A 22108-nucleotide genomic window follows, 5' to 3' on the forward strand; every position below is an offset into this window, starting at 1 on the left:
TGCTGTCCGGGGTGAAAGTGGCATAGGTCGGCGGCGTCTGTCGGCAAAGCGTTTTCTGGGTTTTAGAAGCTTCCTGCAGATACCATGAGCAGTCTCCCATTCCCGCTCACTACGCCGAAACCAGTCAATGACAGCTGGGACAGTATCAGGCTCCGCCTCCCAGGGAAACATGGGGGGTTGGTAACCAAGTACACACTGAAATGGAGTAAGGCGGAGGGATGAATGCATGAGTGAGTTCTGAGCGTATTCGGCCCAGGCCATATACCGACTCCAGCCTTGTGCAGAGGCAGAACATTGTTGGCAGAGGTACTTCCCTATTTCTTGGTTCAGGTGTTCCGTCTGCCAGTTGGTCTGGGGATGGCGACGGCGACCCCCAGTCGGTCACATTGGAGGTGTCTAATGTGAGTCTGGAAGGAGAGTTTACAGTCTAACCAGACACCTAGGTATTTGTAGATGTCCACATATTCTAAGTCAGAACCGTCCAGAGTAGAGGTCGACCAATTATGATTTTTCAATACCGATTATTGGAGGACCCAAAAAAAAGCCAATACCGATTAATCGGCCAATTTTATTTTTATTTGTAATAATGACAATTACAACAATACTGAATGAACACTTTTTTAAACTTAATATAATACATCAATAAAAATCAATTTAGCCTCAAATAAATAATGAAACATGTTCAATTTGGTTTAAATAATGCAAAAACATAGTGTTGGAGAAGTAAAAGTGCAATTTGTGCCACGTAAAAAAGCTAACGTTTGAGTTCCTTGCTCAGAACATGAGAACATATGAAAGCTGGTGGTTCCTTTTAACATGAGACTTAAATATTCCAAGGTAAGAGGTTTTAGGTTGTAGTTGATGTAGTATTTATAGGATTATTTCTCTCTATGCCATTTGTATTTCATATACCTTTTACCCATATACCTTTGGATGTTCTTATAGGAACTTTAGTATTGCCAGTGGAACAGTATAGCTTCCGTCCCTCTCCTCGCCCCTACCTGTGCTCGAACCAGGGACACATCGACAACAGCCACACTCGAAGCAGCGTTACCCATCGCTCCACAAAGGCCTCGGCCCTCGTGGAGTGCAATGAGAGGCAGCTGGTTAGAGCGTTGGACTAGTTAACCGTAAGGTTGCAAGATTGAATCCCAGAGCTGACAAGGTGAAAATCTGTTGTTCTGCCCCTGAACAAGGCAGTTAACCCACCGTTCCTAGGCCATCATTGAAAATAAGAATGTGTTCTTAACTGACTTGCCTAGTTAAATAAAGGTGTATAAAAAAAATAGGTGTCCAAAAATACAGATTTCCGATTGTTATGGAAACTTGAAATCGGCCCCAATTAATCGGCCATTCCGATTAATCGGTCGACCTCTAGTCTAGAGTAGTGATGCTGGATGGGCGGGCAGGTGCGGGCAGTGATCGGTTGAAGAGCATGCATTTAGTTTTACTTGCATTTAAGAGCAGTTGGAGGCCATGGAAGGAGTGTTGTATGGCATTGAAGCTCATCTGGAGGTTAGTTAACACAGTGTCCAACGAAGGGCCAGAGGTATACAGAATGTCGTCTGCGTAGAGGTGGATCAAAGAATCACCAGCAGTGAGAGAGACATCATTAATGTATCCAGAGAAGAGAGTCGGCCCAAAAATTGAACCCTGTGGCACCCCCATAGAGACTGCCAGAGGTCCGGACAACAGGCCCTCCGATTTGACACACTGAACTCTATCGGAGAAGTAGTTGATGGACCAAGCGAGGCAATCATTTGAGAAACCAAGGCTGTTGAGTCTGCCAATAAGAAGGTTGTGATTGACAGAGTCGAAGGCAGGTCGATGAATACGGCTGCACAGTAATGTCTCTTATTGATGGCGGTTATGATATCGTTTAGGACCTTGAGCTTGGCTGAGGTGCACTTATGACCAGCTCTGAAACCAGATTGCATAGTGGAGAAGGTACGATGAGATTCGAAATGGGCGGTAATCTGTTTGTTAACTTAGCTTTCAAAGAGCTTAGAAAGGCAGGGTAGGATAGAAATAGGTTTGTAGCAGTTTGGGTATAGAGTGTCTCCCCCTTTTAAAAGGGGGATGACCGCGGCAGCTTTCCAATCTATGGGAATCTCAGACGATACGAAAGAGGTTGAACAGGCTAGTAATAGGGGTTGCAACAATTTAGGCAGATCATTTTAGAAAGAGAGGGTCCAGATTGTCTAGCCCGGGTGATTTGTAGGGGTCCAGATTTTGCAGCTCTTTCAGAACATCAGCTATCTTAATTTGGGTGAAGGAGAAGTGGGGAGGTCTGGGCGAGTTACTGTGGGGATCGCAGGGCTGTTGACCGGAGTAGGGGTAGCCAGGTGGAAAGCATGGCCAGCCGTAGAATTATTATTGAAATTCTCCATTATTGTGGATTTATCGGTAGTCACAGTGTTTCCTAGCCTCAGTGCAGTGGGCAGGTACTGTACAGAGTGCCAGAACCTTTTTGAGTTTGTGCTACAGGATGCAAATTTCTGTTTGAAAAAGCTAGCCTTGGCTTTCGTAACTGCCTGTGTATATTGGTGCCTAACTTCCCTAAAAAGTGGCATATCACTATGCTATTCGATGCTAATGCAGAACGCCACAGGATGTTTTTGTGCTGGTCAAGGGCAGACAGGTCTGGAGTTAACCAAGGGCTATACCTATTCCTAGTTCTATATTTTTTGAATGGAGCTTGCTTATTTAAGATGGTGAGGAAAGCACTTTTAAAGAATAACCAGGCATCCTCTACTGACGGGATGAGGTCAATGTCATTCCAGGATACCCCGGCCAGGTCACTTAGAAAGGCCTGTTCGCAGAAGTGTTTTACGGAGCGTTTGACAGTGATGAGGGGTGATCGTTTGACCGCAGACCCATTACGGATGCAGGAAAAAAATAGGCACAGATCGCTGGGATCTTGGTTGAAAACAGCAGAGGTGTATTTGGAGGGCGAGTTAGTTAGGATGATATCTATGAGGGTGCCCATGTTTACGGATTTGGGGTTGTACCTGGTAGGTTCATTGACAATTTGTGTGAGATTGAGGGCAACAAGCTTAGATTGTAGGATGGCCGGGGTATTAAGCATGTCCCAGTTTAGGTCACCTAGCAGCACGAGCTCAGAAGATAGATGGGGGGCAATCAATTCACATATGGTGTCCAGGGCACAGCTGGAGGCAGAGGGGTGTCTATAGCAAGTGGCAACGGTGAGAGACTTGTTTCTGGAAAGGTGCATTTTTAGAAGTAGAAGCTCAAATTGTTTTGGTACAGACCTGATAGTAAGATAGCCTGCAGAGTTCTATCTCTGCAGTAGATTGCAACACTGCCCCCTTTGGCAGTTCTATCTTGGCGGAAAATGTCATAGTTAGGGATGGAAATTTCAGGGTTTTTGGTGGTTTTCCTAAGCCAGGATTCAGACACGGCTAAGACATCTGGGTGGGCAGAATGTGCTAAAGCAGTGAATAAAGCAAACTTAGGGAGTAGGCTTCTAATGTTAACATGCATGAAACCAAGGCTTTTACGGTTACAGAAGTCAACAAATGAGAGAACCTGGGGAGTGGGAGTGGAGCTAGGCACTGCAGGTCCTGGATTAACCTCTACATCACCAGAGGAGAAGTAGGAGAAGGGTACGGCTAAAGGCTATAAGAACTGGCCGTCTAGCATGTTCAGAAAAGAGAGCAAAGGGAGCAGGTTTCTGAGCACTATAGCATAGATTCAAGGCATAATGTACAGACAAAGGTATGGTAGGAAGGGAGTACATTGGAGGTAAACCTAGGCATTGAGTGATGAAGAGAGAGATATAGTGTCTAGAGACGTTTAAACCAGGTGATGTCATCGCATATGTGGGAGGTGGAACAACATGGTTGGTTAAGGCATATTGAGCAGTGCTATAGGCTCTACAGTGAAATAAGACCGTAATCACTAACCAGGACAGTAATGGACAAGGCATATTGATATTAGGGAGAGGCATGCGTAGCCAAGTGATCGTATGGGTCCAGTGAGTGGTTGGGCTGGCTGGGGACACAGCGATTCAGACAGTTAGCAGGCCGATGCTAGTAGTTAGCAGGCCGGGGCTAGCAAGCTAGCATAAGGGACTTAGAGGGACGTCGCGATGGGGGAAAAGTCTGTTTTTGCCTCCTCGTGCGGTGACGTCGATAGACCAGTCGTGGAATTAGTAGGGTTCCAAGTAGCAGAGGGGTCCAAGTCCAATTGGCAAAATAGGTATAGTGGTCCAAGAAACTGGCCGGTGGATCAGCTAACAGTCCAATATGCTACAGATAGCTAGCAGGCTGCGGTTAGCATAATGGGCCTTCAGGGGATGTCGCACCTGAGGGGCCTGTTGGGATCCTTGGGCAGATTATGTCGGCATTCCAGTCGTGGAGGATCGGCGGGGTTCCGTGCCCCGTACCGGCACTAGAAGGGGTCCGGATATTGTAGCCGAGGAGTGGGCTTCAGGAGTGAGTAGCCCAGGAGCCCTAGCTGGGAGATGGGTCTAGCATGGGCTAGCCCCATGCTAGTTGGTGCTTGCTACGGGACGGAAACATTAGCCAGGAGTAGTCATCCCGGGTTGTGGTTAGCTAGCTGCCATGATCCAGATGAAAGGGTTCAGAGATTGCTGTAGGAATCTGGGGATATGGAGAGAAAAATAGGTCCGGTATGCTCTGGTTTGAAACGCGTTGTACGAACTGGTGAGAGCTTTCCGAGCTAAAGGTTAGCTGACTGATAGCTGGTAGCTAGTTAGCTAGCTAGCCTCAGATGCACACCACATTGGGTGAGGCGGGTTGCAGGAGAGTATTTTGAAGTTGAGGTTTAGGGAAAATCTTAAAAAGAATGCAAAGAAAAAGATACAAAAAGATACATGGGACAAGACAAAGACGTCTGACTGCTACGCCATCTTGGAAATACATTCAACACCATGGGCCAGAAAAGGTTGAATGCATTGACCATGCTGTCAATCCAGCATGACTTCTGCCACGTTCAAAACAACTGGAAACTCTGAACTGGGAAATCCCAAACTTCAGTGAGTTTAATACAACTGGGAAGTCGTAAAAAACAACTCCGAATTCCAAGTCGGGCCTATTTCTAGTGCTCCAACCTGAAGATCACTGACGTCATGATTCAATCTTGTTTTTTCCAAGTTCCCAGTTGTCTTGAAAGTGCCAGAAAAATCCAGAGAATGCCAGACTTTGATGTCAAAGTTTGATGACAAAATTTGCCCACAAGGACCGTCACGCCACCATCCTGTTCAAGTGAGCACAGCATGTATTGTATGCTGCTGCATTAATGATGCAATATGCCAGGGAGATATGTATACCGTAGCTAAGGAAGTAATACTAAGTGTAAGTTGTGTAGTAAGCTGTTAATAGCCCATGGGCCTCACCCTAATAATTAGTTCCCATTCCCCCTCATCCTTTTGCCTACTGTTTTGACTTGGTGGTGCACATGTAGCCTATAGACTGTTTTAGAGAAATGTAACAATCTAATATTGTAAGAGCTTTCATTGTCTGCTTATATATGCCGCCTTTATTTATCCTACAGGTCTGACTTTGTGTACAGGGAGAATACTGCAAGAACAGCCCATGTTATGAATTATGTCACTGTACATTTAAAAAGTGCTGAAAAATAGTTATATTGACTACGTTCGTCCTAGCTCGCTCATTGTCTTAATCTAAGTTACGGATTGCCTCTTATCTGCTCGTCGTCCCATTATGCCATAGTTTGTACATCTCAATTGTCAGTAGAAACCATGTTTTTTTAAGTCAGTAAATGAGGCTGAATTAACTGTTTCGCTGCCAGACAAGGCCCTGCTGTTAGCCAGGTTTTGCAATGGTAAGGATTCACTCCATGGTGCTGAAAAGAAAGCTCTGCTATTGGGACAGCTTTATGTAACAGTTTGTGGGAACCGTTTGTCACTGTTATGGTGCAATTCATTGATTGTTTAGTGTTGTGTAGTGGCTTTGCTGGCATGCGTCAAAAACAATATATATATATATTTTTTTGCCCCACCAAGATTTACATGCTAAAATCCCTACTGGACCAGACTATAAAAGTTGTGCAGGTCTGGTAAAAATCAGGAAATGTCGTCTATTCTAAACTGCAGGGGTCGCAGCATCTCTCTCAGCCATGGTGGAGGGTGAAGCTGTTTGTGTGGGAGCCTGTCCTGTTTGGGACGTGGGACGGAGTCTTTACTACCTGTATGATCAACATCTTTGGTGTGGTGTTGTTCCTCCGCACTGGGTGGCTGGTGGTGAGTTTGAATTTCATTTCATTCAATACATTTATTTGACAGGGACAATGCATACCAATCAACATTTTTCAACTGTAGTCCCAGGGAAGGTAGCTGTAGGCATGAGTTTGCTCACCTAGGGGTCTGCATACTGAACAGGCGGACCACAGGCTGGATCCGAACCCAGAGCCGGGTCAATAGACTCAATATAGACTGCTGGTCCTGACCCCCCCCCCCCCCCCGCAAAGTGTACAATAGAACTGTCGGGCTTCAACCCCTGGTATCATATGTAGGTTTGTTACTATGCCGATAAATGACAATATCCAGTCGGACATTTGCCACCTAGGAAATTTGTGTGACTGGACCTTCTGAAATAGTACTTGAGTAGTTCTGCCCTATGGTGTGCACATGTTGGTTCTATAGCCCAGCACTAAAACACCTGATTCAACTAGTCAAGGGCATAGCGATTCAAATGATTTGTTGAATAGGTAGTGTTAGTGCTGGGGTGATCTAGACATACAAGGACCTGTTCCATATATTGTATGACTTTCTTTTTGTTTTTTCTCTTGATGATGTAAGGGGAACCTAGGTGTATTGCTAGGTATGCTCCTGGTATCCGTGGTGGTTATTGTTGCCCTGGTAACAGTGATGTCAGGCATCGGCGTCTGCGAGCGCTGTGGGGTCGGTAGTGGTGGAGTTTACTCCATGATCTCTACTGTCCTGGGAGGAAGAGTAGGTGGGACCGTGGGGCTCCTGTATGTTTTCGGCCAGGTGAGAAACACCATGTGTGTGTACATGTTTTCATTCCCCCTTCATCCTCCTGCAACCCTTTACCTTCAGTCAACTCACCTTTTAAAACAAAGATTATACAGCTAAATAAATAAAAGAAGAATCAATATGTTTACATACAAGATCTCATGTATGTCTTCTGTGTGTGTTTTGATTTCAACAGTGTGTGGCTGGAGCCATGTATATCACAGGGTTCTCAGAGTCTATTGCTCAGCTCCTGAGCCTGCAGAGTGAGTGGGCCGTTAGAGGGATGTCTGTGGCTGTCCTGCTCGGCCTTTTGGGTATTAACCTCGCCGGGGTCAAATGGATCGTCCGTCTCCAGCTGATACTACTGGCCGTGCTGGCTGTCTCAACGCTGGACTTCGTTATCGGGACGTTTTCCCACCTCGACCCAGGTGTGTACATGGCATAGCCTACAGTAGGCCTGCTGATGTGTTCTGCTTGACAAAATCTCCTGGACTGTAGTGTATAGTGAACTGACAGAAGTGTGTGTGTAGCACTGACAGAAGGGACTTTAGTGCCAGGAGTAGCACAGTGGTGGTGTGAGGTTTTGTTCTTTTTTAAGCCTAGATCAGTGGTCAAACCTCTTCTTGGGGATCCCCAGACATTTCACAATTTTGTTGTAGCCCTGAACTAGCTCGCCTCATTCACCTAGTCATGGGCTTGATCATTTGTTGACTAGTTAAATCAGGTGTGCTAGTTCTGGAATAGTTCAACTACATTGGGTCTCCGAGGAGAGGTTTAAGAACCACCAGCTTAAATCATAGGTTCAATTAACAATTTTGTCCAGTAGGTGTCACTGTGGCATAATATAGCCTGGAGGATAACCACAAGCTTTCTCTGCACTGCATTTGCTGTAGACTTCAGAGTTCGTCATTAGCCATCTCTCAGCTTCGTTGCAAATGTACTGCACCTCTTACTTCATACTCGTCATACTCTTATGCAGTAGCAGTAGCATATAAACATACCTAGTTTTTCCCCTTGGTCAAATAAAATCAGAAATGTTTTTGGCTGTAGAGAACCTTATAGGCTCCCCATCACAGTTTGACATTTCAATACTGTGTGTGTGTGTGAGTGTAGTAGCTAATGAACAAAGATAATGCATACAGTAGAAAAAATGAATCCGGTGCTTGACTGAGTGACCCCAACTGACCCCAGGACACTTCAACTGGTGACTATTCAAGAAAATAAAGAAAAAGGAGCACTTTGTTTCTGCATTGATCTGAATGATTTAATGCATACAGTAATCAGTGATGAGGCAAGTTTGATTGACTCAGGCAGCAGTCTTGTGTAATGTTTACCCAGAATGTTTTTCATGATGGGCGTGGTTTAGCCAGAATTTCTTTCTTTCCCCGGCCTTCAACCGGAAGTTGATCCATGCTCTTCCCGTTCTCACTGATTATCCACTTTCTGTCCAGTCCAAGGGAAGAGAACTATCTGATGGCACCCTGCTCTCTGTGTAGTGCACTACTTTTGACAAAAGTAGTGCACTGATTGGGGCAAGGGTTATCAATGTGGGGTCTGCAGAGTTACTGCAGGTGGTCTACGGTCAGAATTATTATTGTTATACATTTTTGCAGTTCTTTTTTAATGAATATTACTAATAGATTAAAGTGTGTAAAACAATGTAATAATATCCATGTACAATTTATGTTCTTAACCCTGGGCAACATGGGCTTGTGGGGCTCACAGGGATATTGGTATGAACAGTACTCAATTATACATTTTTCAAAAAATATATATTTTTACATAAATGCAGTGTAATTTAAGCTTTAAAACCGAAAAGTTTGCTCTGCCTCATGGCAAAATGCGTAAAAGTTCTGAAATGTGCTTTAAATCTCTGCCCCATGACAGAATTCACTCCGATGCCAAGAGGCTGGCCTTGTAAATGGTATCGGCAGACATCATAGTAAAACTCCTTGTAGACTATTTTTATTTGTGTTCTGATAACGAGGGGGTCCCTGATATATTTGCAATCACAAAAGGTGTCGCTGGACCCAAGAAGTTTGAGAACTCCTGTATAAGAGAATAGGGTGCCATTTGGGATGCAAATATACAGTATTCCAGTAGGAGCTGGGTGTTTCTCCTTTCTTTTTCTCAACAAACCACAAAGAAGACTACTACGTAAATGGTGGTGGTGGTGGTGATGGGGGTTGGTTTAGTTCAGGAAGCTGAAACCTTACCCCAGACTTTTGCACACCATGTCTCTCCTTTCCTTTCCAGTCCAAACTTCTCATCCGTAATGATCCTCTCTTTCTCAGTCAGAACCCAGAGCCCAGGTCTGGATCCCAAATGGCTACCTATTCCCTGCATAGTGCAGTACATTTGACCAGAGACCTATGGGAATAGGGTGACATTTGGGACTCAACCCAGAGCTGCCATAGGGATCACATCTTGTAGTTATGGCCTAGGGAAACTGATGCCCAGGTCTTTCCTAATAAGTTGCTGCTATGTTTTGAGGTGATCTCATGCTTTGGCAGGGAGCCACCCTGTCCTCCAGTCTAGGAGAATAGGACTGCGTCTGAAATGGCAACCTATTTCATAAATAGTACACTACTTTTGACCAGGACCATTAGAGCTCTGGTCAAAAGTTGTGCACTCTATAGTGGATAGGGAGCTATTTTGGATACACCCTTGGTTGGAGCATGTACGGCCTGGTTTGGCTGGGAGGTGCCAGTTTATAGTTTGATAACACTTTAGATCAGACTATCAGACTGGTGATATCAGTAGAAGGTCAGCTAGGCTGGTCGACATAGGGTCAAGGTGGTCTCAATGGTTAATGCTGTCTTTTATGGCAAGATATATGTATTTCTGGTCATGGATGAAGTAGATGAAATTCTGAAACTGAAGTGTCAAATACAGCAGGTTTCAAGAATGACACATTTTCTCATTTAGATGTCTATGTTACGGAAATGTTGTAGTAAAGGATTGGTTACTGCTTATTACACTAACAGCCAGATGATTGCAGTTTTCTTTACCTCATCTACCTGCCTTTATAGTGCCTTACTGACTGTGACTACTCTTAACGTCAGACAGCTAAGGCAGTATAGAGGTCTGAGAGGTAAAGGAATGATTAACAGTTTCTCCTGGGAGAATCCAGAAGCTCTATGCCACTCTCAGTAGTGCCATATCTTTGTAATAAAATATAAATACATTTGAAACCTCTTCTAAATCTCTAACATTTCTGCATCGTTATCCTGATACTGACCTGTGCTCTGTGTGGGAAAACTCCATTATTTGAGTCAAATGGGAATACATCTAACCCTTTAAAAGAGAGAACACGTTTTGATTTGTGAAGTAATCTTAACCTCCTTCCCCTGTTCATGTAACTGTTTAATGATGTAGTCTGACAAGTCATTCCTGGCTGCAGTAGCGTGGTCTGACTCCCGGGTAGAAAAAATACAGGAGTCTCAGTAGTGTGTACACTGGACGATAAAGTCATCTTCTTCACAACTAATATAATTATTATCCTCTGTCCTCACATTATAGAGTCTGTGAATCATGCATGTGTTCATTTATATAAGCAGGGGAATTTAAGGGTATAATTCCTGTAACCAAAGGTGTTGTCACTTCATCACAAAACACCATCTGCCCCTCTCTCTCCTCTCTCTCTCCTCTCTCTTCTCCCCCCCTTCACTTGTCCCTCCTGATCTTCATTTGAACTCTTTTCCAGATTGAACAGACAGGAAGTTCCATAATGTGTTTCGTGGTAGGGTGTTAACCGGGCTCACCCACATTTTTGGACAATGAGAAAGAGAAAAGGCCGGAACCCAAATTTGAGTGAGCTGCTCTTGAGACCAAGCACCAAGTCACCACTTCCTGTGATATTATGAAGGGTCCTCCAATCAGAAGATCAGGGGCTCTTCCCAATGAATAGTGTCCTGGTTGTGGGTCATATCCAACTAAATAAATAGAAAGGTGAATTATAGGACCTCTATGGTCATGACAACATTCTCCAGTCAGCATGCATGCATGCTTTTTTAAAAATGGATTTGTTTTACCTTTGGTCAGTGTGGGTGAATGAGAGGAGTTGTGTCGGGTGAAGTTGGGGTGTGTTAACACCATGATGTTATATAAGGGTTGTGCTCGTGGACAACGGGGGTGTGTCCCAAATGGCACCCTATTCCCTATATGGTGCACTACTTTTGACAAGAACCCTATGGGGTATAGGGAATAAAGTGCTGTTTGGGAGACAACCTGTCTGGGCCTGTCTGTTCCGTTGTACCATAGTTACATTATCATTGTTTGGATAGAGAGAGGTCTCAATTGGTTATGTAATGTACAGCAATTTGGCAAGTATTGTTTTGTTTTAAAATCTGACCTTGTTATTATAGTTGCCAAAAGCGAGGTCGGTGTTGGCTCGTTCTGTGGTGTTGCTGCAGTTTTAGAATGAGAGAACATGAGGTGCCTCTCTCGCTTTCTCTCAATTCAATTTTTAAAGTTAAGGGCTTTTTTGGCATGGTAAACATACATGTTAACATTGCCAAAGCAAGTGAAGTAGATAATAAACAAATAAATAAACAATAAAAATGAACAGTAAACATTACACCCAATAGATTATTCTAGGTTAATTCCCAAATCCATGCATACAATACAAGACACTGTGATAACCACTGCCGCACCTCACACAGTCAATTCCCCATCAGATACAGAGGTTTCATACTCTGGAATTCCTATCTTCACATTGCCAAAACATCATCATCCTTCAATAACGTCAAACATAGACTAGAGGTCACCCTGGTGAACCAAACTACCCAGTAGTCTCCTCCATGTAGCCTAACTCTCACATGTACACACACACACACATAATCAAACATGTTTTTGTTCTTATATATTGAGTATACTGTGCCTTGCAAAAGTATTCATACCCCTTGGCATTTTTCCTATTTTGTTGAATTACAACCTGTAATTGAAATGGATTTTTATTTTTTTGTTATGGACATACACAAAATAGTCCAAATTGGTGAAGTGAAATGAAAAAATTTTCTTGTTTAAAAAAATTCTAAAAAAAAAAAAAATGAAAAGTGGTGTGCATATGTTTTCACCCCCTTTTCTATGAATCCCCTAAATAAGATCTCTTGCAAGTCACATAATTAGTTAAATAAAGTCCACCTGTGGGTAATCTGTGTCACATGATCTCAGTATATACACACCTGTTCTGAAAGGCCCCAGAGGCTGCAACACCACTAAGCAAGGGGCACCACCAAGCAAGCGGCACCATGAAAACCAAGGAGCTCTCCAAACAGGTCAGGGATAAAGTTGTGGAGAGAGGACCGCCCACCAAAACTCACAGACCAGGCAAGGAGGGCATTAATCAGAGAGGCAACAAAGAGACCAAATATAACCCTGAAGGAGCTGCAAAGCTCCACAGCAGAGATTGGAGTATCTGTCCATAGGACCACTTTAAGGCGTACACTCCACAGAGCTGGGCTTTATGGAAGAGTGGCCAGAAAAAAAGCCATTGCTTAAAGAAAAAAATAAGCAATCACATTTGGTGTTCGCCAAAACATATGTGGGAGACTCCCCAAACATATGAAAGATGGTACTCTGGTCAGATGAGACTAAAAATGTAGCTTTTTGGCCATCAAGGAAAACGCTATGTCTGGTGCAAACCCAACACCTCTCATCACCCCGAGAACACTATCCTATTTTTTTTATCAGCAGGGACTGAGAAACTTCTCAGAATTGAAGGATTGATGGATGGCGCTAAATACAGGGAAATTCTTGAGGGAAACCTGTTTCAGTCTTCCAGAGGCACAGAGGTTCACCTTCCAGCAGGACAATGACCCTAAGCATACTGCTAAAGCAACAATCGAGTGGTTTAAGGGGAAACATTGAAATGTCTTGGAATGGCCTAGTCAAAGCCCAGACCTCAATCTAATTGAGAATCTGTGGTATGACTTAAAGATTACTGTACACCAGCGGAACCCATCCAACTTGAAGAAGCTGGAGCAGTTTTGCCTTGAAGAATGGGCAAAAATCCCAGTGGCTAGATGTGCCAAGCTTATAGAGACATACCCCAAAAGACTTGCAGCTGCAAAATGTGTTTCTACAAAGTATTGACTTTGGGGGGGTGAATAGTTATGCATGCTCAAGTTTTCAGTTTTATTCAGTTTCAGTTACTTATTTCTTGTTTGTTTCACAAGAAAAATATGTTGCATCTTCAAAGTGGTTGGCATGTTGTGTAAATCAAATGATACAAACCCCCCAAAAATCAATTTTAATTCCAGGTTGTAAAGGAAACAAAATAGAAAAAATGCCAAGGGGCAGAGTACTTTCGCAAGCCACTGTATAATATACATTTATAATTAGTATGCTCTGTTTAACTGATTTGAGAACTTTTTTTTTGTACTTATTTGTATATTGGGTTTTGAGGTGGTTTTCATATAGGCCCTTTTAGATTTCCAACCGCATCGGCACAGTAAAAAAACAAATCCCCCCCTCTCGCTCTCTTTCTCTTTTTTTCCTCTTGGACTTGGAACCAGCAGGGCTTCTGAAAAGGGTGGATAAACAAATGATTTCCCATCGTAAGATAACCATGAGGGAAATGCTTGATGTTCTTACATAGGTGGGTCTTTCAGATTTGACCATCTGGATTAAACCTTTAAACCCCACCAGAACATGGCTCCGTCCCAAATGGAACCCAATTCCCTATATAGTGCACTACTTTTGACCCTATGGGCCCTGTTCAAAGGCAGTGCACTATATATGGAATTTGGTGCTATTTGGGATGCAGAATTACAGTACCTCAACCTCGGGAGGAACAACATGAACCATTACAAAGACTGCAGGAATAGTTTCTTGCAGTGGAATAACTTGATTCATACAAGCTTTTATTCATGGTCATTGAATACATTTCTTTATATTTTCCTGTTTTCTTAATTGCTTGTAGGTTATTGTTTGTGTAGGCTTACCATTTACTCCACAGTTGCTTATATAGCAGTACTGCTTGCTGTCCTCCCTGCATATCATGACCAGCTATGTGCACTGCTATTTAAACCATCCATACTCCACATGCCCCATGTTAAATTTCATAACGAGGTGTGAACAAATCAGTCATGTCCATCCGACTGCATAGCAGAACAATTTTCTCTGTGCTTTTCGTGCAAATGTTTGTCGGGCGCCTGTGTAAGGGTTGTTGTCTGTGAGTGATCACGCCCAGTCTATTTCTCTCTATCAAAACCACAGTGCTGTTACAGCTAGCCTGCTACCTCTGTTTAACTTGGCCAGTGTTACTGTAAACTAGGTCCTGGTCTCCTGATTGCACGCATCTAGGCGGGGGGAATATGGTTCCTCTCCTGGACAGTTACATAAGGGGCTGGGTTAAGGTCAAGTTTGTAATGGTCTGAGGTTGTGTGTCAGGATCAGAGCAGACACTTCTGTCTTGATCTGGGGGGGTTAGGGTTAGTCTGGTTCCCGAGTCCAGCCCTGGTTTTACCTAACACTGGAAAAAAGACTAGGGTCACTCTCTCTATTACTCTCTCTAATACTCTCTCACACTCTTAGACTGCAGAATTAGGTTGCTGTTAAACAGTCAATTTGTTTTTCATCCTTCCAACTAAATATCCCAATATAATATCCCATGTCAGAAAAGTGTTGGGAAATGCGACGTAAAGAGGAGCGCTAGGTGAGCAGGAGTGAAGTCACTGTCCACATAAGAAAGTTGAGACCCACATCATACCGGCACTCTGAATAAAGCCAACTTATCATCTGATCATATCCTGTGATTTCTTTATTCTGTATCAACTGAAAATATTTTTACTTATACAGCTCACAGGCTTTTAGCATAGCCCTTTTTACACTCCTGGCTTACCACTACTAGCTAACCACTAGCAGCCTTGAAACACATTACTTATTTACAGTTCAGCACATCAGCAGTTCTTGTACTGTTGCACAGAATCAAGATAAACCTTTACCATCATAGTAGACATTGAACGTCTATGCTGGCTAGAACGCTGTTGTTGACCGACGGCAGCTATAGCTAGCCACATGTTAACCTGAGTGCTACTACTAGCAGCAGTAAATCCAAGTATAATGGCTAACACAAACATTGGCTAGCATGATATCCTGAAAGTTATATTGGCCAATAAAGATCAGGCAGTTCAGCAAAACACTCTTGACATTCTCTCAACCAGCTTCATGAGGTAGCCACCTGGAATGCATTTCAATTAACAGGTGTGCCTTGTTAGAAGTTAATTTGTGGAATTTCTTTCCTTTTTAATGTGTTTGAGCCAATTACAGTGCCTTACGAAAGTATTCGGCCCCCTTGAACTTTGCGACCTTTTGCCACATTTCAGGCTTCAAACATAAAGATATAAAACTATTTTTTTGTGAAGAATCAACAACAAGTGGGACACAATCATGAAGTGGAACGACATTTATTGGATATTTCAAACTTTTTTAACAAATCAAAAACTGAAAAATTGGGCGTGCAAAATTATTCAGCCCCTTTACTTTCAGTGCAGCAAACTCTCTCCAGAAGTTCAGTGAGGATCTCTGAATGATCCAATGTTGACCTAAATGACTAATGATGATAAATACAATCCACCTGTGTGTAATCAAGTCTCCGTATAAATGCACCTGCACTGTGATAGTCTCAGAGGTCCGTTAAAAGCGCAGAGAGCATCATGAAGAACAAGGAACACACCAGGCAGGTCCGAGATACTGTTGTGAAGAAGTTTAAAGCCGGATTTGGATACAAAAACATTTCCCAAGCTTTAAACATCCCAAGGAGCACTGTGCAAGCGATAATATTGAAATGGAAGGAGTATCAGACCACTGCAAATCTACCAAGACCTGGACATCCCTCTAAACTTTCAGCTCATACAAGGAGAAGATTGATCAGAGATGCAGCCAAGAGGCCCATGATCACTCCGGATGAACTGCAGAGATCTACAGCTGAGGTGGGAGACTCTGTCCATAGGACAACAATCAGTCGTATATTGCACAAATCTGGCCTTTATGGAAGAGTGGCAAGAAGAAAGCCATTTCTTAAAGATATCCATAAAAAGTGTTGTTTAAAGTTTGCCACAAGCCACCTGGGAGACACACCAAACATGTGGAAGAAGGTGCTCTGCTCAGATGAAACCAAAATTGAACTTTTTGGCAACAATGCAAAAACGTTATGTTTGGCGTAAAAGCAACACAGCTCATCACCCTGAACACACCATCCCCACTGTCAAACATGGTGGTGGCAGCATCATGGTTTGGGCCTGCTTTTCTTCAGCAGGGACAGGGAAGATGGTTAAAATTGATGGGAAGATGGATGGAGCCAAATACAGGACCATTCTGGAAGAAAACCTGATGGAGTCTGCAAAAGACCTGAGACTGGGACGGAGATTTGTCTTCCAACAAGACAATGATCCAAAACATAAAGCAAAATCTACAATGGAATGGTTCAAAAATAAACATATCCAGGTGTTAGAATGGTCAAGTCAAAGTCCAGACCTGAATCCAATCGAGAATCTGTGGAAAGAACTGAAAACTGCTGTTCACAAATGCTCTCCATCCAACCTCACTGACCTCGAGCTGTTTTGCAAGGAGGAATGGGAAAAAATGTCAGTCTCTCTATGTGCAAAACTGATAGAGACATACCCCAAGCGACTTACAGCTGTAATCGCAGAAAAAGGTGGCGCTACAAAGTATTATCATAAGGGGGCTGAATAATTTTGCACGCCCAATTTTTCAGTTTTTGATTTGTTAAAGTTTGAAATATCCAATAAATGTCGTTCCACTTCATGATTGTGTCCCACTTGTTGTTGATTCTTCACAAAAAATACAGTTTTATATCTTTATGTTTGAAGCCTGAAATGTGGCAAAAGGTCGCAAAGTTCAAGGGGGCCGAATACTTTCGCAAGGCACTGTAGTTGTGTTGGGACAAGGTAGGGGTGGTATACAGAAGATAGCCCTATTTGGTAAAATACCAAGTCCATATTACGGAAAGAAGAGCTCAGATAAGCAAAGAGAAATGACAGTCCATCATTACTTTAAGACATGAAGGTCAGTCAATCCGGAAAATTTGAAGAACTTTGAAAGATTCTTCAAGTGCAGTTGCAAAACCCATGGTCGAATTTCTGCAAAGAAACCACTACTAAAGGACACCAATAAGAAAAAGAGACTTGCTTGTGCCAAGAAACATGAGCAAAGGACATTAGACCGATGGATTTTAGATTTTTGGTTCCAACCGCCGTGTCTTTGTGAGACCCAGAGTAGATGAACGGATGATCTCTGCATGTGTGGTTCCCACCGTGAAGAATGGCGGAGGACACTCTCAGTGATGTATTTAGAATTCAAGGCACAATTAACCAGCATGGGTACCACAGCATTCTGCAGCGATACACCATCCCATCTTGTTTGTGCTTAGTCCCACTATCATTTGTTTTTCAACAGGACAATGACACAAAACACATCTCCAGGCTGTGTAAGGGATATTTGACCAAGAAGGAGAGTGATGGAGTGCTGCATCAGATGACCTGTCCTCCACAATCATCCCAACCTCAACCCAATTGAGATTTTGGGATGAGTTGGACTGCAGAGTGAAGGAAAAGCAGACACCAAGTGCTCAGCATATGTGGGAAAAGCATTCCTCATGAAACTTGTTGAGAGAATGCCAAGAGTGTGCAAAGCTGTCATCAGGGCAAAGGGTGGCTACTTTGAAGAATCTCAAAATATTAAATTTGTTTAACCCTTTTTTTGCTTACTACATGATTCCATGTGTTATTTCATTGTTTTGAAATCTTCACTATTATTCTACAATATAGAAAATATTGAAAATAAAGAAAAATGAGTAGGTGTCTTAACTTTTAACTGGTACTGTACCTTTTTAATAAATATCTTCTTTTACATTTAATCCAATTGGTATTTAGCTTATTCCAATCCCAAACACCATGCTAGTTCTGTGTGAGTGGGCCAGTTTGTTTTGCATGGCTATCTTAGTGTTTTTTTTAATCATCTGCTAGCGACATAACATGACAACTCTTTGGGCACTTTAGTACCTACTTACCCGATTCACTTCCATCAACGAAACCACCTGCCGTTGTGCTGTAGTAACACCGGTGAGGTCAGTGGACTTCATTGACTGTGACCACATGACCATTTGTTTCCCTTAGCTTCATGGTGAATCGACTCTTCCACTATTGGTGGCCATTGTAATCTTTTTTGACCAAGTGAGCCCTGTCTGTGACTTAAGAACCAGGCAGGGGTTCCCCTGACCCAGTCTGCCCACCGCATCCTCACTAAGCGGCCCCACTTTCTTCCCATGTTCTCGCATTTCAGGCCAAACATGCACGCCGATAAACAGTGGTTGTAGTGCACTGCCGCCACGACCAGGCCGTTCCCATCTTGACGTCAAAACCGAACTGTATTGTTGGTAAATTGCGAAAATGGAAGTGTATAATTATAGTTTTTTAATAAACTTTTGTATAAGGTCCATTTTAATTGTAATATCATCAATCTATGTAGTTAGAATTGTGGAAATATATTGTGCAACCTGCCCTTTAAAGCCTGCAGTAAGGATGTATAACCTGTTATGAGCATGTATGAGCCTTAATAATAATCAGCAGGCTTTCCGTAAAATGCTACCAGAAGTTATGGACTCAATCAGGGAATTGGGCAGGAGTTAAAATGCCTAAGAGCATTATGAAAACTTAATGAATGTAAAGATCAGAATGTCCACACAAATAAGAGACTTAACTTTCTGCCGAATCTCTTTTAAACCTTGGCCTTGGTGGATGTTTTGTTGTTTCAGAGCATGGCTTCGTAGGGTACTCCGAGGAGCTGCTACGTAAGAACACTCTACCAGACTACACGACAGGAGAAGGATTCTTCACTGTGTTTGGAGTGTTCTTCCCTGCTGCTACAGGTGAACCACTATAACCATGTTTACAGCTGCTGACGTGTTTACATTTTGGTCATTTAGCAGACACTCTTATCCAGTGACTTAGTATAAAGTCACTCTGGATAAGAGTGTCTGCATTCAACTAAGATAAGTTACAAAATCACATATCACAGTCATTGCACAGTCCCTGCTCTAGGTCTAACGACTGTTGATTGACTCTCACATTCTAGTGGTTCAAAGGTCTGACTATGAACAATGTTTTAAATTCACAATTTCTAAGGTGTCTGGCTGTTCAATGGTCATTTTAACAATGCCCCTTTTCTAGCCATTGCCTTCATGGCTAGAAAGCTTCCACAGTGACAATTTGTATACATATGATTATAATAGTTATAATTATATAGTCCTGTCCCTGGTGCGTAGGTGTGATGGCAGGCTTCAACATGAGCTCAGATCTGCAGAGACCGGAACACAACATCCCTGTGGGAACACTGGCTGCCGTCTGTACCTCGTACGTGTCTGTTGTTACTACCAACACTTATTACATTGAGGTGTTCCAGACTTCCTCTGCTTTTTTTTGCTGGGGATTTGAAAACATTATACAAAAACATTATATGTATAAAACATTATACAATTTGATCTTTATTCCCACCCCAATCCCAACATGCCATGAAACGTTTAGGATCTTGTGACATCATTTCCTATTTATAGTGCGATGTGTGATCTTCCATCTAACTGATGAAAAACTGCTGGTGGTATTGTTGGCCACTACAGATGGTTCCTGTATCTGGTCTTTGTGTTCCTGCTGGGAGCCATCTGCACCAGAGAGGCACTGCACTTCGACTTCTTAATAGCAGAAAAGGTAAACTCTCTCTGTCCATCCTCATTGTGACCATAGTGATTATTTCCTTTTGAAGAGCACACTCTCTTTCCTATTGATGATCAAGTTCAGAAGTATTCATATCCAACATAGTTCATACTTCCTACACATTCTTCAACATTTTGAATATGTACACAGACATAGGCTACACAAGAATTGTCTGTGTGTTCCCGTATATCCTAACTGTGTGATAGGCACAGTGGGAATCTGCTATTATATGTGTGATGAAGTAGCCTGATCACATATCTGTTTATGCTGTCTTGCTAACTTCTATGCTAATTATTGTCATTGGATAGCACACAGACCTGAGACCAGGCTAGTGATGAAGATAGTGATGAGGATGATAAATTGTTTAATCTCAGTGGTCCCAGTGGGCCTCTTCCTAGAGTGACAACAGTATGTTCTCTGAATCCCATTTGTACAGCTGAGAATGACAGAAATTTGAGAAAAGCTCTGCTGCTGACCCCCCCCACCTCCCAACGCACACACACGTACTCACACACAGAATGACAGAGATTACAGAAATGAGAGAAACATTGTACTGCCGAGGTCAATACCCTCCCACCCCCACCTCCACACTCTCCCCAGTCACAGCTGTCCCTACACCAGCTAGCAGGGAGAGGTGCTGGGAGGGTGTGGGTGCTTGGGGGTTAGAGTTGATACACTGTAAAGGGGGGTGCAGCTCAGCTGTCTGTGGTGAGGGTGTGGGGTTGGATTAGTGGGTGGTGGTCTAGGGCGGATTGAGAGGAATGGGCTAACTGTTGCATATGTGTACACGTTATCTACAGCATATGGTACAGCAGAAATACTATGGAGCTCAGCGAAAAATATACAGCACACACGTTTTGTACACCAAGTTCTTTGCAAACAGATTTATTTGTGATTTAAAAAACGATGTTTACTCATGGTAACACTTTATTTAAAGCCTGCAGGTAAATCAAATTGTATTGGTCACATACATATTTAGCAGATGTTGTAGCAAAATGCTTGTACAAAGTTGCTTAGGAGCTAGAAGAAGAACTGCCATATCTGTTGGCGCCATCTTTTAACTAGTAAAGTGCTACCAAATGTGTATAGGAAATTGTTCTAATTGCAAAAATGCCTACATTATGTCCTCGTTTTTTCCCTGCTTCTAACCTATTTTCATAAGGGCTAAGTTGAGGAGAAGTTAGCTGGGTGTAGTCATCATGGGGCCTCTTTTCCTCCTCTTTTTGTTTTGTTCCAACTTCCCAGGTCTCCTTGGTGGGTTTCTTGTTTCTCCTGGGCCTCTACATCTCCTCGCTGGCCTCCTGCATGGGCGGTCTGTACGGGGCACCCAGGATCCTCCAGGTCATCGCCCAGGAGAGGGTCATCCCAGCCCTCGCCTTCCTGGCACAAGGGGTGGGTTTGCCTGGCAGGATGGATGGATGATCCATGAATCTAAAATGAAGAGAAATGGATCAGGGGCTCTATGTATTAAGCATCTCAGAGTAGGAGTGCTGATCTTGGATTTTATATCACAATGAATAAGGTGTCATAGATTGGGTGGACCTGATCCTAGATCAGCACTCCTACTCTTAGACTGTTGACTGTACAGATCCTGATAATATTTCTCAGGTGAACAGTGCCACAGGACTAACCTAAGCCAAAAAACACATTGTGCTGCTATAAACAGTTTGTCACATAACTTGAACTGACATGTTTCTCCATTGGCTAAATCAGAAACATCAAACACAATATAGTCTCCAGTGGGTGGGGGGGGGGGGGGTGATACCGGTACGATGGGTGGGTTCCATGGGAAACGGTGAGAAAAGGGCCTGATTTTAGAGTGGTCAGTTGAGTAAACTAACCTCACAGAGAGAAAGAGAACAGATTGAGCATCCCAAATGTCACCCCATTTCCTATATAGTTCACTAATTTTGACCAGAGCCCTTTAGGTTCTGGTTAAAAGTAGTGCACTATATAGAGAATAGGGTGTCATTTGAGATGCTGCCTGAGTGTAGCCTAACGGTTGGTCGTGGCTTATGAAACACAGAACACTAATCCCCCTTCCTTTCCTCGGCCCCCACGCCCCTCAGTACTGCCTGGCCTGTACTGTGTGTGTTCGTGTCCACTGGAGCCAGGCCCTAGACATCTTGCCCTGAATCAAAGCCTCAGAAGAAACCCAGGAAGGGAGGGAAGGGAGACGGACGGGGCTGGCCCAGATTGGCCTGGAACACTGCCAGAAAGGGAGAGAGAGAGAGAGAGAGAGAGTACCAGTGGTCGTTCAGGCAGCATGGTTGTAGTTCTAGTCAGAGCAGGCTGAGTCTGAGACCACAGCAACTTTTTTAAACAACCGGTTTGGCTCTTTTTTGAAATTAGAGCTTCTCAACAGACCATAGCATATCTTCCTCTATCTCCC

At 43.2% G+C, this 22108-nt stretch overlaps 1 protein-coding gene across 3 annotated transcripts in view; it reads left to right on the plus strand.

Annotated features, from left to right (window-relative positions):
• Positions 1-22108, plus strand: part of slc12a8 (solute carrier family 12 member 8) — a 32682-nt gene that overhangs the window by 6887 nt on the left and 3687 nt on the right. The window contains exons 3-9 of one of the 3 annotated variants that reach the window (XM_029637239.2): positions 6101-6247; positions 6806-6997; positions 7179-7410; positions 18762-18875; positions 19272-19359; positions 19623-19710; positions 20962-21108. In XM_029637239.2, the coding sequence (XP_029493099.1) occupies positions 6101-6247; positions 6806-6997; positions 7179-7410; positions 18762-18875; positions 19272-19359; positions 19623-19710; positions 20962-21108 (1008 nt within the window). The remainder of the gene's footprint in view (positions 1-6100; positions 6248-6805; positions 6998-7178; positions 7411-18761; positions 18876-19271; positions 19360-19622; positions 19711-20961; positions 21109-22108) is intronic. The other 2 variants (XM_029637248.2, XM_029637256.2) reach the window with 2 other exon arrangements.

This window comes from Oncorhynchus nerka, unplaced genomic scaffold (assembly GCF_034236695.1).
Source record: "Oncorhynchus nerka isolate Pitt River unplaced genomic scaffold, Oner_Uvic_2.0 unplaced_scaffold_14___fragment_4___debris, whole genome shotgun sequence".
NCBI classification, from domain to species: Eukaryota; Metazoa; Chordata; class Actinopteri; order Salmoniformes; family Salmonidae; genus Oncorhynchus; species Oncorhynchus nerka.